The sequence below is a fragment of the Octopus sinensis genome, linkage group LG17 (genome assembly GCF_006345805.1).
Source record: "Octopus sinensis linkage group LG17, ASM634580v1, whole genome shotgun sequence".
Lineage (NCBI taxonomy): Eukaryota > Metazoa > Mollusca > Cephalopoda > Octopoda > Octopodidae > Octopus > Octopus sinensis.
Window position 1 is genome coordinate 8,667,205 of NC_043013.1, and position 18,035 is coordinate 8,685,239.

Sequence of the window (18,035 nt, forward strand, 5' to 3'; positions counted from 1 at the left end):
CTGCCAGATCAAGATTGGAGCCTGGTGCAGCCATCTGGTTCACCAGACCTCAGTCAAAATCGTGCAGCCCATGCTAGTATGGAAAGTGGACGTTAAACGATGATGATGATGATGATGATTCTATATCATACATTTTGTAGAGTTGCTTCATGCCAGTGGCTAGTGTGGAGCATGCAGACCACACAGGGTAACCACTTTGGATGTGTGGGTTTGGTGAACATATGTTGAAGCTCTGTTACTTATAAGAAAGGAGCAGCCTGTATGCTTACTGTACAGGACAGTCAAAGACCATGCTGTGTCGCTGTTTTGTGCTCTTATTAACTTTTGAGTATTATTGAATGTTAGGTACATTCATCATTATTTATTACATGTTCTGTATAACGTACATTGCCACATTCCATATCATCATCATCATCATCATCCTCATTTCCATGCTTGTCTGCTTTTCCATGCTTGTATGGATCAAACAGAATTTGTTGAAGTTGATACTTCTATGGCCAGATGCTCTTCCAGTCACCAACTCTCATCTGTTTCCAGGCAAGATAATATTTCCCCTATAAAGGCGGCGAGCTGGTAGAAACGTTAGCATGCTGGGTGAAGTGCTTAGCAGTATTTTGTCTGCATTACGTTCTGAGTTCAAATTCTGTCAAGGTCGACTTTGCCTTTCATCCTTTTGGGGTCGATAAATTAAGTACCAGTAATACACTGGGGTCGATGTAGTTGACTTAATCTGTTTGTCTGTCCTTGTTTGCCCTCTCTGTGTTTAGCCCCTTGTGGGCAATAAAGAAATAAGATAATATTTCTCCTAGTTGGGCACCTTTTCCATAGAAGACTGGAAAAGAACAACACTGCTTGTATGATGGTGATACTTGTTTACAACCATCACATGATGTCAAGACAAGGATATGCACATGCACAGAGAGAGAGAGAGAGAGAGAGAGAGAGAGAGAGAGAGAGAGAGAATGACTAGATATGTTCTGTTGTGGAAATCTGCTGCCCTCTGGACACCAATGTGGTTAGAAAAGTACCAAAGAAAGGGGACCTCAATGGATCATTGATAAGGTGTTTGTAAATCCACTACCCAAGATACACTTTCAGCTTCATCCCTATTATTATTGAAGCAATAAGATATATAACAATTCATCTGGAGCAAGTATGATTGAGCTTGTGAACTTGGGGAGAGAATGCAGACCCTTAATTCACACACTACAAATGATCATGATACCTGGGACAATAAAGATCTGTAAAACCTTACTCTTTTTCTTTTTTTTACTCTTTTTACTTGTTTCAGTCATTTGACTGCGGCCATGCTGGAGCACCGCCTTTAGTCGACCAAATCGACCCCGGGACTTATTCTTTGTAAGCCCAGTACTTATTCTATCGGTCTCTTTTGCCGAACCGCTAAGTGACGGGGACATAAACACACCAGCATCGGTTGTCAAGCAATGCTAGGGGGACAAACACAGACACACAAACACACACACACACATATATATAAATACATATATACGACAGGCTTCTTTCAGTTTCCGTCTACCAAATCCACTCACAAGGCACTGGTCGGCCCGGGGCTATAGCAGAAGACACTTGCCCAAGATACCACGCAGTGGGAATGAACCCGGAACCATGAGATTTAAAAGGTGATGGTTAAAACGGGATGCTTTCTTTCACAACCTTGCTACCAAGTAGGTGGTCAATCAAAATTTATTTTAAATTAAAAAGTAAAAGAGAAGATACGTACATACATACATACCACACACACACACACATCACACACACACACACACACACACACACACACACACAAACACACTTAAATCGGGTTTCTTTCAGTTACAAAATTCACTCACAAAGCTTTGGTTGACCTAGGGTTACAATAGAAGAGACTTGCCCAAGGTGTTGTGCAGTAGAACTGAACCTAAGACCATATTGGTCAGGAAGCAAGCTTTTCAACCATATAACCTGTGCCATATATTGTATGTTCTTTACTCTTTTCAATAATGAATAAAAAAAAAAAGACTCAGTTGATGGTCCATAATAATGTGCAATCTTGCTAATTTGGTTAATATCCTAATGGGACCTGTATTAATGTCTCTCTGTCTAGACTTATAATGGTTCCCATTAATAAATTTCAGACTAGCAGGAATATCCTGTATCATTCAAGCATTGAAATCCACCCTTATATCTTCATTGGAGGCGCAATGGCCCAGTGGTTAGGGCAGCGGACTCGCGGTTTCGATCCCCAGACCGGGCGTTGTGAGTGTTTATTGAGTGAAAACACCTAAAGCTCCACAAGGCTCCGGTAGGGGATGGTGGTGATCCCTGCTGTACTCTTTCACCACAACTTTCTCTCACTCTTTCTTCCTGTTTCTGTTGTACCTGTATTTCAAAGGGCCGGCCTTGTCACTCTCTGTGTCACGCTGAATATCCCCGAGAACTACGTTAAGGGTACACGTGCCTGGGGAGTGCTCAGCCACTTACACGTTAATTTCACGAGCAGGCTGTTCCGTTGATCGTATCAACCGGAACCCTCGTCATCGTAACCGACGGAGTGCTTCCACTATATCTTCATTGTTTTTACTATACTAAATATATTCAGTGGCTTGCAAAGAAATCTAGTTTGGTTCAATCAGAAGGATGAAGGGCAACATGAGGCCTTCAGAACTATTTGCAGGAGAGAAAATCTTGATATTCTCAGACTTGAACCCTTTTGTTACCATATATCTTGATATGCTTTACTTTTGTTTCAGTTGTTGTTGGGCAAACTGGCATCTCATCTGTCTTTACGTTCTGAGTTCAAACTCCGCTGAGGCTGATTTTGCTCTCATCCTTTTGGGGGTCGATAAAATAAGTACCAGTTGAAGACTGGAGTTAATGTAGTTGACTTACTACCTACCCCTGCTGGCCTTGTGACAAAATTTGAAAGCATTATTAAGCTAGTAAGGAACATAAATTAACATGAAATTTTAATGAAAGGTTTTAATTTAGATCACTTTAACCCTTTAGTGTTCCAATTATTCTATCAAACATAATGCTTGTTGATTCCCATTGATTTGAATTAATCATGCATTATCTCATATCTTCAAGATCTTGATGGTGTAATTACTTAATGTAGAATAACATTGTAGGGTAGGTGTGAGAGCCTGGATCTGGTCAGTTTGAACATAAAACAGATTAGCTATTTTGGCCAGATATGGCCGGTTTAAATACTAAAGAGTTAAAACAGGGAGCTTGTATCATAAAATCAGAGGCAGTTTCAGGTGGGTTGGTATCCAAAGGGTTACATCAGTGTTTCTCAATCATTTTTTTGTCTGGGGACGCCTTTGATTCCTATTTTAATCTCAAGGACTTCCATGCTCATTCAATGTTTACAAAAAAATCATATTTTTACAATTAAATATTGTTAAGAATTGTATTAAAAAAAATTGTTAAATTGTTGTAGGCGCAGGAGTGACTGTGTGGTAAGTAGCTTGCTTACCAACCACATGGATTGGTTCTGGATTCAGTCCTACTGTGTGGCATCTTGAGCAAGTGTCTTCTACTATAGCCTCGGGCCGACCAAAGCCTTATGAGTGGATTTGGTAGACGGAAACTGAAAGAAGTCCATCGTACATATGTATATATACATATATGTATGTGTGTGTATATGTTTGTGTGTCTGTGTTTGTTCCCCTAGCATTGCTTGACAACTGATGCTGGTGTGTTTACATCTCTGTAACTTAGTGATTCAGCAAAAGAGACTGATAGAATAAGTATTAGGCTTACAAAGAATAAGTCCCAGGGTCGATTTGCTTGACTAAAGGCAGTGCTCCAGCATGGCCGCAGTCAAATGACTGAAACAAGTGAAAGAGTAAAATATTTCATGCATTGTAGAAGTATAAGCAATTTATTACATGAACTGTAACAACGGAATCTTATATGGACCCCTAAGGGTCATGTGGACCATGGTTAAGAACCTTGGGGTTAAATACTTGCAAGAGTAGTCTCTGCTAAGGTGGGGATTAGGATATGGGGTATGTGATGGTATTAAGTCAGGAGATAGATAGAGTCTGCCTATATTGATTTCAAATTTTTGCACAAGGCCAGCAATTTTGCAAGAGGGTTTAAGTTGATTACATCGACCCCCAGTGTTCAAGTGGTACCTATTTTGTTGATCTCGAAAGGATGAAAGGTAAAGTCAACCTTGGTAGAATTTGAACACAGAACATAAAGACAAACAAAATGCTGCTAAACATTTTGCCCAGCATGCTAACAATTGTACCAGCTTCCCACCTCTGTGCCACCCAGTATTAAGAATTGTTCATATGATTGACTTCTGAGTGGTGTCTGTCCATCCAATTTCTTTGTAAAGACCGAGTTGACCTAAAGCTATGGTAGAACACAATCGATTGAATCTGGACGCATTTGAGTGCAAAATATGCTTCTTAACCACAGAGCCATGCTTGCACCCAACCAAGTGCCGAGCCATCTGAAGAAGATTCTAGGGTGAAGGGTCTGGCTAATAATAAACTTCTTCAAGATGATTGACTGTCTTTTGTTTTGCAATGTGTTGCTGTTGATTTTACCCTTTCTTTTGTAGAATATCCTAACAATAAACGTATTTGATTCTTTCAATATAAAGGATAACCATTCTCTCCTACCCTTTCTCTCTCTCTCTCTCTCTCTCTCTCTCTCTCTCTCTCTCTCTCTTTCAGTATATCTCTGTCTGTCTATCTATGCATATTCTTGTATAAGGATAATAGATTTGTACTCTACAATCTATAGAGAAACCCATCAAATTAGCATAAAATTATTTTTATTATAACTAAACATAAAAACAAACATTAATATATATATATATATATATATATATATATATATATTGGGTCCCATATGTACATATATATATATATATTGGGTCCCATAAATAATGTGGGTTTTTTTCAATTGCACTAAGTAAAAATTGGAGGGGGATGGAATAAACTATCTGCATTAACTTACTATAAAAGCAGGTAGTAATTTTACCTTGCCCTTTTACCTAGTGCAAGTTTTGAAGAGTGCAGTTCGATTTTAACAGTTATTTTTTCAAAGCTATAATGGAAGTGACAAAGGAGCATACTCAGCATATTTTGCTTTATGAGTTCAATAAAGGCAACAATGCAATGGAAAGTACGAAGAATATTAATGCAGTATATGGGGATCTGACCATAAGCATAAGCTAATGTCAAAGCTGGTTCCAGAAATTTCAAGTGGGAAACTACAGCCTAGAAGACGAGCCTCATCCTGGAATATCTGTAGAGCTTGACAAGGATGTCCTGCAAATCTTGTTGGAACGAAATCCCATTGTAACTGTTGAGGAACTAGTAGAGAAGCCTGGATTTGGTCATTCAACCATTCATCAACATCTGTGTGCCATTGGAAAAGTCAGCAAATTGAGTCAATGTGTTCCTCACAAACTTTCTGAGTCTAATCACATGCAGAGAAGAATGTGTGCTCTTCTTTGGTGTCATACCTCATGAATGAACCTTTTTTGGACTGAATAGTAACTGGTGACCAGAAATGGGTTCTCTATAAAAATGTCAAGCGCCGAAGACAGTGGGTAGGGAAAGGAGAAACACCAACACCCCAGGCTAAAGAAGGTCTTCACCTACATAAGGTGTTGTTATCTGTTTGGTGGAATATGTAAGGTTGAGTCCACTTTGAACTTTTAAAGCCAAACCAAACGATAACAAAGGAGATCTGCTGAGAGCAGCTTGAGCAGCTTTAAAATGACCATTTCTGGTTTCAAGACGAAAGGTGTTGTTACATCAGGATAATGCTCAACCACATACAGTGAAGATGATATTCCAAAGGCTGGAGGAATTTGAGTGGGAAACAATGCCCCACCCACCATATTCACTGGACATTGCCCCATCTGATTATCATTTATTCCACAGTTTTCAAAATCATTTGGACAGAAAAAACATGAATTCTGTAGATGAGCTCAGAACAGGCCTGAAGGAATATTATTCATCACAGACAAATGAATTTTGGAAAAAGGGCCTTGCAAATCTACCAGATAGATGGAAGAGCATTGTAGAAAATGAAAGAGAGTATATTTTAAATCAATAAAGAACTTTGTTTATCTTAATTTTGAAAAATAAAAAGTATCAAAAATTGCATTATTTATCGGATGGCCCAATATATATATATATATATATATATATATATATATATATCTTTTTGCATCTTTGTCTGACTGATTGTCTCTGTCTGTCTGTCTGTCTGTCTCTCTATCTGTCTGTCTATCTATCTGTCTGTCTATCTATCTATCATCTATCTATCTATCTATCTATCTATCTATCTATCTATCTATCTATCTATCTATCTATCTATCTATCTATCTCTGTCTTGTAGTAAAGTCTACCGATTTGGCACCAAGAAAGGCATCTTCTGATGGAAACATATCCAGTAAATATCAAGATATCAAAGAAACTAAAAAACTTGAAAAAAATAAAGTTAGTGAAGCAGTTCCAAAGAAAACTGAGGCAATCGTTCCCTCCCAAAGTACCACTACTCACTTATCGGAACCACTGGTAAGGAAAGGAGCAGAAACTTCCACATCAAAACTAACCACTACACACAATGATCGGCAAAGCGATGCTGAAGGAATAAGTAACCAAGCATTCCAAGATGAAGTGTCCTTGTCAATGTCGGTCAACAGCGATGTTTTGGATAGCCCAGACCACAACTCCGATGTAAGTGTTTTTTTTTTTCTTTACTTTAAACTTAAGGGAATATTTCTGGTCAGTTACCCAAATTTGTAATGGTAATGTAACCTTGTCCAACAAACTATTGGAAAAAATATTTATAGCGCTATGATTTATTTATTTATTCTTCACATTTTTCTGCAGATTCAAATGCAAATATGCTAGTCATTGTTGTGTATGTCACAGGAGAACAATTTCCCCCTTTTACAATGTGTTCATAACACGTTCCACTCAGCTCATTGGCACAAGGAATTCTGGAACATTCGTGTTTTGATATGTTCTGTCTTGTCAGCCCAGAAGTACTCCAACTTTTGAACCTGAACAAGCCACTGGATTTGTTTCAGCAAACAAACTGTTTGCTGATCAGGGCTTATATCTGCCAACTGATACAAAAATTATCTTGTGACATACACGACAGTGACTAGCACATTTGTGTTTGAATCTACCAGAATGTATTAACGATAAGTATGCAAAACATTGTTTCAGATCTAACTGTACACAATACAAATGATTTTTTTTTTTATTTATATAAATTGTATCTAAAGTGTTTTCCAGTATGCTCCAAAATATTTTAAATGTTTGATATGAGGTTCCATTTCTTCTACTTTGTCTGCATCAATGATTTTTTTTTGTTCTCACATCATTATCTCCTGATTTGTGGTGGACATACATAGTATTACCTTTTATCTTTTGCTTGTTTCAGTCATAGGATTGTGGCCATGCTGGAGCACCGCCTTGAAGGGTTTAGTCAAAAACATTAACCACAGTACTTCTTTCTTTTTTTTTTAAAGTCTGGTACTTATTTCTTTTGGTGATCCACTAAGTTATGGAGATGTAAACAAGATTTTGATTGTCAAGCAAGGATGGGAGTGGACAAACACTAACACACACACACACACACACACACACATGTAGGACAAGCTTCCACACAGTTTCCATGGACCAAATTCATGCACAAGCCATTGGTCGGCCTGAGGCTATTGTTGAAAACACTTGCCCATGGTGCTGTGCAGTGGGACTGAACCTGAAACCATGAATTTGCAAAGTGAGCTTCTTTAAAAAAATATTTATATAACTTGTATCTAAAATATTTCTACAGCTTACAGAAGACCATTTTAGATGTTTTCCACAAGATTCCATGCCTTCTATTTTCTCTGTCTGCAGTCAATTGGGAATGTGTGTCATGTTAGAAAAAAAACCAAAAAAAACATTCGAACCTCTACATCAAACCATGGAAGCAACTTACTGAGGTCTTCATCCTGCAGTCGACTGAACATGGGCAATCCAACCCAATTGTATATTAGATCTATGAATCTATCCCGAATCCTTGCTTGCAATGCTTTGACTCTAAACAAAAAATTTTGAATTCTGTCTGGGACTCAAATACTCTGAATGACTCCAAAGCTGTTCTGTTGTCATCAAATTGTTATTCTGAGACTCTATGGATTTTGAACATAAAGTATATTTCACATTTCAAAGAACAGTTGCGAGTTTACTGGGAGAGGTTCTTTGGGGTTTCCATATGACGATGATACAAGATTGTAACAAACAAACAATTATCATGTGAGCCATTTTCTTCAGCTTATTAGGAGTTTAGCCGTAGAATAGGTTGTTCCAAGCTATTTCTCTCTCTCTCCCTCTTTCTCTCTCTCTCTCTTTCTCTCTCTCTCTCTCTCTCTCTCTCTCTCTCTCTCTGAGTGCTATTTCTCACTCATATCCATGTTTAGAGCTGAAAAGTTGTGTTTACAATTATTATGTTAAAGTTGTTGAATTTCCTGGGGATGTTACTGAAGATTGTTTACTCCAAACATCTCAAGGTAAATGCTGTGGCATCACAAGGTTGGTGTCTCTCAGTGCAGTAACACATGGCGTTCAATACACTCCCTCTGCGACTTCCTGTAATAGACCATACAGAATCCTCAGTGATATATTTTTTACTAACGTTACATTCTTTGTCAATTGTAGTGCCTTATAATCTCTGAATTTATCGACAATGGTAGTTATCATCATCATCATCACCATCACCACTTGTGACACATAAAAAGCTCTGGTGTTGCTGCCATGTTAAACTCACTGGTGCTGGTGCCACTTAAAAAGCACCCGACGCACACTCACTGCAAAATGGTTGGCATTAGGAAGAGCATTGAACTGCAGAAACCAAACCAACACAAACTATGAGACCTGATGGGGGGGGGGGGGGCCCTGGCCTTGCCAGCACCTGTTAAACTGTCCAACTCATGCCAGCATGGAAAATAGATGTTAAATGATGATGATGATGATGATGACAAAAAGGATGAAAATCAAAGTTGACCTCAGTGAGATTTGAACTCAGGGTGCAGTAAATTTGATCAAATGCCACAAAGCATTCCATCTGATGTACTAACAACTTGGCCAATTTATCATCTATACATATACAATAGACTTCTACACAGTTTCCATTTATCAAGAGTGTAGTGGTGCCTTGCTGTAGAATTGAACCTCAGATCACATGGTTGAAAAGAAGACTTCTTAACCACGCAGCAATCCCTCTCTCTCTTTCGGAGAGGCACTGAGCAGCTATACGCACACATACACACACGGCAGTAACTTCCACCTATCGAATTCAATCACAAAGCTCCGGTCGGCTCGGGGCTATAGTGGAAGACACCTACCCAAAGTTCCACGCAGTGGGACTGCAATATCAACATCAATTATGTTTCAATAACATTAAATGTTGCCACATTAACAAAAAACTGTGACTGTAGACCATTGAGGAGTTTCTATGTGGACGAAAGAAACAATTGATATCTTGTTTTTTTTTTTTATTTAATTTTTACTGAGTTTCTATTATTATGTTTTTTTTGTTTTCTGTTGTGATTTTATGATGTAGAAACTGATTTTCCAGATCTTTCTATTTAATCATCAATAGTAATTTCTATTATAAATGTTAGGAATCAATATTAATTTCTACAGTGAAACCAATGGCTTGTAGAATCAGTACAGTGTGCCAGACGAAAATGCTTTGAAGTATAATCGGATACATCCCTTTACACTCTGAGTTCAAATCCAACCGGAGTCTATTTTTTTGCCTTTCATCCTGCCAGACTCAATGAAATAAAAGCATCCAGTCAAGGTTTTGAGGGGGTGGTGATCAATATATTAAACTTCCTCCTCTTACTCTTCCTCTCAGCTAGTCTAGATAGAAATCAATATTGTTTCTATCATGAATTGGAATGGATCTTAGAATTAACCCCCCCCTCCTCTCATACTGGGTTTTTATAGATATTTATTGTATGATTCTATGTGGGTCAATATTTTTCAATCAGTTTTTTTCTCTCTTTTTCTTTTCTCTATATTATTAAACTGGATTGTCCGGTATTTCATGGCCGAAGTTCGTTATATATAATAAGTGAAACCTGTACTATATAAAATACATATAATCAAAAATATAATATTAATATAGTAATAATAATAATGGTAGCTATATAATAATGGTATTGATGATCATCTTAGAGGAAGTGAGGAGAAAAAAAACCCGTTCGAATTGTATTATCATTTCTAAATAAGAAAACTAATTGATTTTCATAATTAATAAATTATTTATTGATTTAATTTTGAATTTAATGTAACTGGCATAAAACAATATAAAATATAATTTTTTATATGAATGCAAAAACAAAAAGATTAACAAAAACTGCTGCTGCTGCTGATGATGATGATGATGGTGATGGTGACGATGATGATCTTTCTTTTTCTTTTGCCGGTTCCTTTTAAAGTTGTATTGTTTAATACAATCTCAGAAATCACTATTGCACATACCCCCATCCATTTATGAGGTGCATTTAATAAAATATCTAATTTAAGAGCCGCCAATAATGTACACTTATAATAGCAGCCAATCTATTTATGATGTATATTTCATAGAGTATCTAATATAAGGTCATCCAGTTTCTTTTATAAGAGCAGTAGGTCTATGAGGTCCATTTTATAATATACTAGCACTATGACCCGGCACCGCCAGGTCATAGTGCTAGTGCATGCATATACAGCTGCGTACGTGTGCACACACACGCATGTACTGTCCAAATCTCCGACCAATCACATACAGCTAGCTAGCATTCAATTGGCGTATCAAGTTTCGGGCATTTTGATTGGGTTTTGGATAGAAAATTCACCAAAAATCACTTCTATTGATTTTTTAATGACTTTGTGGGGTGACTGGGGAAACGTAAAGATGTGCACAACCACCCATGGACGGTTTTGAATGACCCGAGAAAGTGCGAGCCCTCTAACTGAAAAATTGTGGATTTGTATAAAGGACATGTACACACACATACACACACACAGAGACATTTTTCCATTTATATACATAGAGATGATAATATCCTGGTTCTTCTATGAGGTACATTTATAAAAGCAGTCTATTTATGATGTGTATTTAATAAAATATCTAATATAAGGTCACCCATATATTTATCTGTGATATGCATTTATTAGAGCCACCCAGTTCATTAATGATATGCACATTAGGCATTCAATTTCCCTATGACATACATATATAAGAGCAGTCAGTCTATGACATCCATTTAATGATATGTCATAGCATCAATATTCTCTGTGATGTACACTTATGACTGCAGTTTAATAACGTTTCTGATATGCATTCAATAGAATATTTAATAAGAGCAGCTATTTCCTTTATGATGTGTATTTATGAAGGCAGACAGTCTGTGATGTATACATTATGAAAATATTTAATGTAAAGGCATCCAATTTTTCTATGTACATTTGCAAGAGCAGTCAGCGTATGACATGCCTTTAATAATACATAACATCATGATTCTTTGTGTTTTATATTTATAAAAACAGTCAGTCTATTTATGATGTGTGTTTAATTAAAATATCTAATATCAGAGCATCCAGTTCCACTATGATGTACATATATAAAATCAGATTGTCTATTTATGACATGTTTTAAATAAAATATCTAATGTAGGAGCATATGATGTACAATTATAAAAACTGTTGGTCTAAGATCTATATTTAATAAGACGTAACAGCAACCAGTTTCTCTGTGTTGTAAAGAAGGTCATCAATTTTGTCTATACATAATAAAAATATCTTATCTAAGGGACCCCAGTTTTCCTGTGATGTACATTCATAAGAGCAATCAGTCTGTTTATGTGGTGTATTTAATAACACATCTAATCTCTAGACATTCAGTTTCTCTATGATATATATTTATTAGAGCAACCAGATTATTTATGATGTACGCATAAAAAAATATCTAATGTGAAAGCATTCAATTTCTCTATGATATACATCATAAGAGCGAACAGTCTATGACAGTCATTCAACAATATAAGACAGCATGGAAGTTCTCTATAATGTACATTTATGATGGCACTTTAATAAAATTTATGATATGCATTTAATAAAATATTTATCATAGGAGCAGTCAAGTTCCCTATGATGTATATTTGTGAGAGCAGTCAGTTTCTGATATACATTTAATAAAATATCTAATATAAGAGCATCTAGTTTTTCTTTGGCACTTGTTTATGACATGCATTTTTAATGAAATATCTAAGAGTATCCAGTATGTCTGTGATATACATTTGTAAGAGAGACCAATCTATTTATAACATGCATTTAATAAAACGTTTAAGAGCGGTCAGTATATCTATGGTGTACGTTTATAAGAAAGACTGGGCTATGATATGCATCTAACAAAGTATTTAAGGGTAGTCAATATGTCTATAATGTACATTTATATAGGAAGCCAGTCTATCTATAACATATATTTAATAATATACAGTTGTGGATAAAAGTTTGAATAATTTTTTCAAAATTAAAATTGTTTTGCCCAAGTACAATTCGATTCATATATATACAATGTGGAGATATACTTGCCTGATATACTGATCCAATGCTTCAATATCTAGAAAAAAAATTAGGCAATATACAAAATGTAGTTCTAGACCAAATTACCTACTTTTAAAGATAGAAGCTAGTACATCACCTATGCGAAAATATGTTCCAAAGTTTTGGCCACGATTGTATCTAAGTATGTCCATTTTTTTCTTATGACCTACATTTATATGAGTAGCATATCTATCTATACTATGCATTTAGAAATATATTTAATTTGAGGGCATGAGGTTTTTCTGTGATCGTTTTCCGTAGCCGTTTGCCGTCCTTGGCCGTTTGCCGTCCGTGGCTGTTTGCCGTCCGTGGCTGTTTGCCATCCGTGGCCGTTTGCCAGCTCCGTCTGGCACCTGTGCGGGTGGCACGTAAAAAGCACCCACTACACTCACGGAGTGGTTGGCGTTAGGAAGGGCATCCAGCTGTAGAAACACTGCCAGATCAGACTGGGCCTGATGCAGCCTTCTGGCTTCTCAGACCCCAGTTGAACCGTTCAACCCATGCTAGCATGGAAAGCGGATGCTAAACGATGATGATGATGATGTTACATTGATAACAGCAACTGCACAGAATAGGGATAGAGGGACAGAAAATATGGATAGGTAGGTAAGAGAACATCAGTGAAAAGAGTGTAACAGATAACTACGAATGAGTATTGAGGTGGACAGAGTGAATATCAGTTTGGAGGAGGAGGGGATAAAGGAAATAGGAGGAGGAGGTGATAAGAGATGTCTGTTTATCAAGACAGCAACCTGGGTTTTTTGGCGATATGCTGTGCATGAGAAAATTCATCAAGCCAAGTGAAGCCATAGGCGTGGTCATTACCGGTGTCATATAAATGGCACCCATGCTGGTGTCACATAAAAAGCACCCATTTACACTCTTGTAGTGGTTGGCATTAGGAAGGGCATCCAGCCATAGAAATCATGCCAAATCAGACTGGAACCTGGTGCAGCTCTCAGGCTTACCAGTTCCAGTCAAACTGTCTAACCCATGCCAGCATGGGAGGCAGATCTTAAACGATGATACTCTTTACTCTTTTACTCTTTTACTTGTTTCAGTCATTTGACTGTGGCCATGCTGGAGCACTGCCTTTAGTCGAACAAATTGACCCCAGGACTTATTCTTTGTAAGCCCAGTACTCATTCTATCGGCCTCTTTTGCCGAACCACTAAGTGATGGTGACGTAAACACACCAACATCAGTTGTCAAGCAATGCTAGGGAGACAAACATACACAAACACACACACATATATATATATATATATATATATATACGACGGGCTTCTTTCAGTTTCCGTCTACCAAATCCACTCACAAGGCTTTGGTCAGCCCGAGGCTATAGTAGAAGACACTTGCCCAACATGCCACGCAGTGGGACTGAACCCGGATCCATGTGGTTGGTAAGCAAGCTACTTACCACACAGCCACTCCTGCGCCTATGATGATGATGATGATGTTTTAAGAAGATGAAGGCATGTGAGCTAGTGGTTAGGATGTTACTCTCATGATTGCTAGACCATGGGTTCAATTCCTGGACTGGGTGGCATGTGTTCTTGAGCAAAACAGTTCATTCCATGTTGCTTCAGTCCCCTCAGCTGTAAATGGGTCACTCTGTGACAGAATAAGCCTTCAGGTCAGGGGAAATGTTGGATAGCATCCTTTGAAAGCTAAAACGTTGCAAAGTGCATTGTGACCAGTGATGTATAACAACATCCACGGTCTGGTTGATACTATGATACTGTGATTTAATGAAATGTCCAATATAAGAATATCCAGTTTCTCTGTGATGTACTTTCAAAAGCACATCCCATCCATTTGTGATGTGCATTTAATAAAATGATAGAATATCTAATGTTAAGACATCAAAGTTTATTTATGATAAACAGTTAAAAGATCAGTCAATACATTTATGATGTGAATGGAAAAGTGAGAAAAAGCAAAAAAATAAAGCAAAAGAAATGAAAGTGGTGTGTGTTGACAGTAGATGGAGCCTGCAGTGGAGTAAGACCAGAAGAAGATCTGGCAGAGTGAGGAGATAAGATCTTCAGATGAAGGACTTTGCATTTGTAATACAGAAATACTGAGATGGCTGGGGATATGCTGTGTGGGAAACCTGCCTATCCCAGGGCAGCATTAGAAAACAATCATTAAAGCATATTGGTGGTGGTGGTCATGGTAGTGGTAGCGGGGGTAATGATAGTGGTGGCGATGGTGCTAGTGGTGGTGGTGGTGGTGGTGGTAGCAATGGTGACATGTTCGTGGTGGTGACATGTTGGTGGTGGTGACAGTGTTGGTGGTGGTGTTGTTGTTGGTACTCTCTCTTTTACTCTTTTACTTGTTTCAGTCATTTGACTGCGGCCATGCTGGAGCACCGCCTTTAGTTGAGCAAATCGACCTCGGGTCTTATTCTTTGTAAGCCCAGTACTTATTCTATCGGTCTCTTTTGTCGCACCGCTAAGTGACGGGGACGTAAACACACCAGCATCGGTTGTCAAGCAATGCTAGGGGGACAAACACAGACACACAAACACAGACACACACACGCATACATATATATATACATATATACGACAGGCTTCTTTCAGTTTCCGTCTACCAAATCCACTCACAAGGCATTGGCCGGCCTGGGGCTATAGCAGAAAACACTTGCCCAAGATGCCATACAGTGGGACTGAACCCGGAGCAAGCTACTTACCACACAGCCACTATGAAATTGTAGCTAGGCACCCACATTTATGTACATGTTCTGGGGCCTTAAAAAGATGCTCTGGGGTTTTATATTATCCATTTATAGTACCAATAGGAGTTTTCCCCTATCTTGTCATAAACAACAAATGTTTCTCTTATTGTTTTTCCCTACTTCATCTCTCTCTCTATTGTTTTCTCTTTTAATATATGTGCATGTGCTTACATGTGTGTAGGTATATACCTATGTATATATATATATATATGTGTGTACATATATATATATATATATATATATATATATATATATATATATATATATATATATATATATATGTGTGTGTGTGTGTATATATATATATAATATATATATATATATTTATTTTATAGAAGGAGCTTCTACAGGACTAGAACTGTTTCATTCAAATGAAATCATCAGGGCTTCCTGATGATTTCATTTGAATGAAACAGTTCTAGTCCTGTAGAAGCTCCTTCTTAAAATAAATTAATTTACTCTGCTATGTATTGAGTACCATATTTACTGTGGTTAACCCCGACTCAACCCGGGACCTACATATATATATATATATATATATATATATATATATATATATATATATATATAAATGTATATATATATATTATAAATATATATATATGTGTGGTGTGTGTGTGTATATATGTATGTATCTATGTATATATACGTATATGTATATGAATATATATATATATATATAGGCATATATACATATATTTATCTATATGTGTATGTATATGTGTGTGTGTATATATATATATATATATATATATATACACATGCATATACATATGCATATATATATATATCATCATTATCATTATACTCATCATTTAACGTTCACCTTGCATGCTGGCATGGGTGGGATGGTTTGACAAGAGCTGGCCAGGCAGATGCCTTCATCAGACTTCTTTAACTGTTTTGGCAGATTTTTTACAGTTGGATGCCCTTCCTAACACCAACTACTTAGCAGAGTGACTATATATATATATATATATATATACTGGCTTCCGTGTCGGTAGCACATAAAAAGCACCATCCGAATCGTGGCCGAAGCCAGTGCCGCCTCGACTGGCTTCCGTGCAGGTGGCACGTAAAATGCACCAATCCGACCGTGGCCAATACCAGCCTCGCCTGGCACCAGTGTAGGTGGCACGTAAAAAGCACCCACTACACTCACGGAGTGGTTGGCGTTAGGAAGGGCATCCAGTTGTAGAAACATTGCCAGATAAGACCGGAGCCTGGTGCAGCCTTCTGGCTTCCCAGATCCCCGGTCGAACCGCCCAACCCATGCTAGCATGGAGAACGGACGTTAAACGATGATGATGATGATGATGATGATATATATATATATACATATATATATATATATATATATATATATATATATATATATATAAATATAAATATATATATATAAATATAAATATATATATATAATATATATATCTATATATATATATATATATATATATATATTAATATATATATATATACATACATACATACACACATAATAACACACACACACACACACACACATATATATATATATATGTTATGTATGTATATCCCTCCAGCTCTCTCTCTCTCTCTCTCTCTGCATTTTTCTTTCTCTTACTTCTGAGCTTGATGCTGATAATGAACAGTTACCAATATGAACAGTTGCCATACCAACAAGTTATGTTTGAGCTGACAGCTTAGTATAACCAAATGATCCATGAGCAAATAGATATGAAAGAAGCCAACTAAGGGACAAGCTTTGAAAAGGTCAAATAACCAGCTAGAAATAGCAGCTCAACCTCTTTCAGATCACACCCTGCTGGCTGCAAAAAAAGAACAGTTGTGTTAGATAATGTAGTTCTAGATATACAAAGTCTGAAAAATCTTTTTGATCATAAATCTCTTTTGTATCGAGGCTGACCCAAGGCTAAACAACAGCACCAACAACAATGAAATAGAAGTGAGATGATGTTAGATGATAAGGATGATCATGGTGTTGATGATGATGATGATGATGATTATGATGTCTGTAAAGACACTATCATCTTCATCAAGATGATAATGGTGATGATAATAATGGGATGATGTCAAATTAGATAATGAGACATCAGAAACGATAATGATAATAATGATAATAATGATGATGATTATTTTTATCGAGATTATTATGGTCTCTTCGTGATTATCATTTAAATCAGTGATTCTTAATCGTTTTGGGTAACTATTGCTGCCATTGGTTCAAAAGCTTAATATATTGGTTTCTGATATGTGGAAGCACTCCGTCGGTTACGACGACGAGGGTTCCGGTTGATCCGATCAACGGAACAGCCTGCTCGTGAAATTAACGTGTAAGTGGCTGAGCACTCCACAGACATGTGTACCCTTAACGTAGTTCTCGGGGATATTCAGCGTGACACAGAGAGTGACAAGGCCGGCCCCTTGAAATACAGGTACAACAGAAACAGGAAGTAAGAGTGAGAGTGAGAGAAAGTTGTGGTGAAAGAGTACAGCAAGGATCACCACCATCCCCTGCCAGAGCCTCGTGGAGCTTTTAGGTGTTTTCGCTCAATAAACACTCACAACGCCCGGTCTGGGAATCGAAACCGCGATCCTATGACCGCGAGTCCGCTGCCCTAACCACTGGGCCATTGCGCCTCCGGTTTCTGATATAAGCG

The 18,035-nt window shown here is 37.4% G+C and overlaps 1 protein-coding gene across 3 annotated transcripts in view; it reads left to right on the forward strand.

The window, feature by feature from the left end:
• Window positions 1–18,035, forward strand: part of LOC115221029 (synaptotagmin-16) — a 225,964-nt gene that overhangs the window by 159,226 nt on the left and 48,703 nt on the right. For all 3 annotated transcript variants that reach the window (XM_036510328.1, XM_036510327.1, XM_036510329.1), the window contains one exon: window positions 6,376–6,716. In XM_036510328.1, the coding sequence (XP_036366221.1) occupies window positions 6,376–6,716 (341 nt within the window). The remainder of the gene's footprint in view (window positions 1–6,375; window positions 6,717–18,035) is intronic.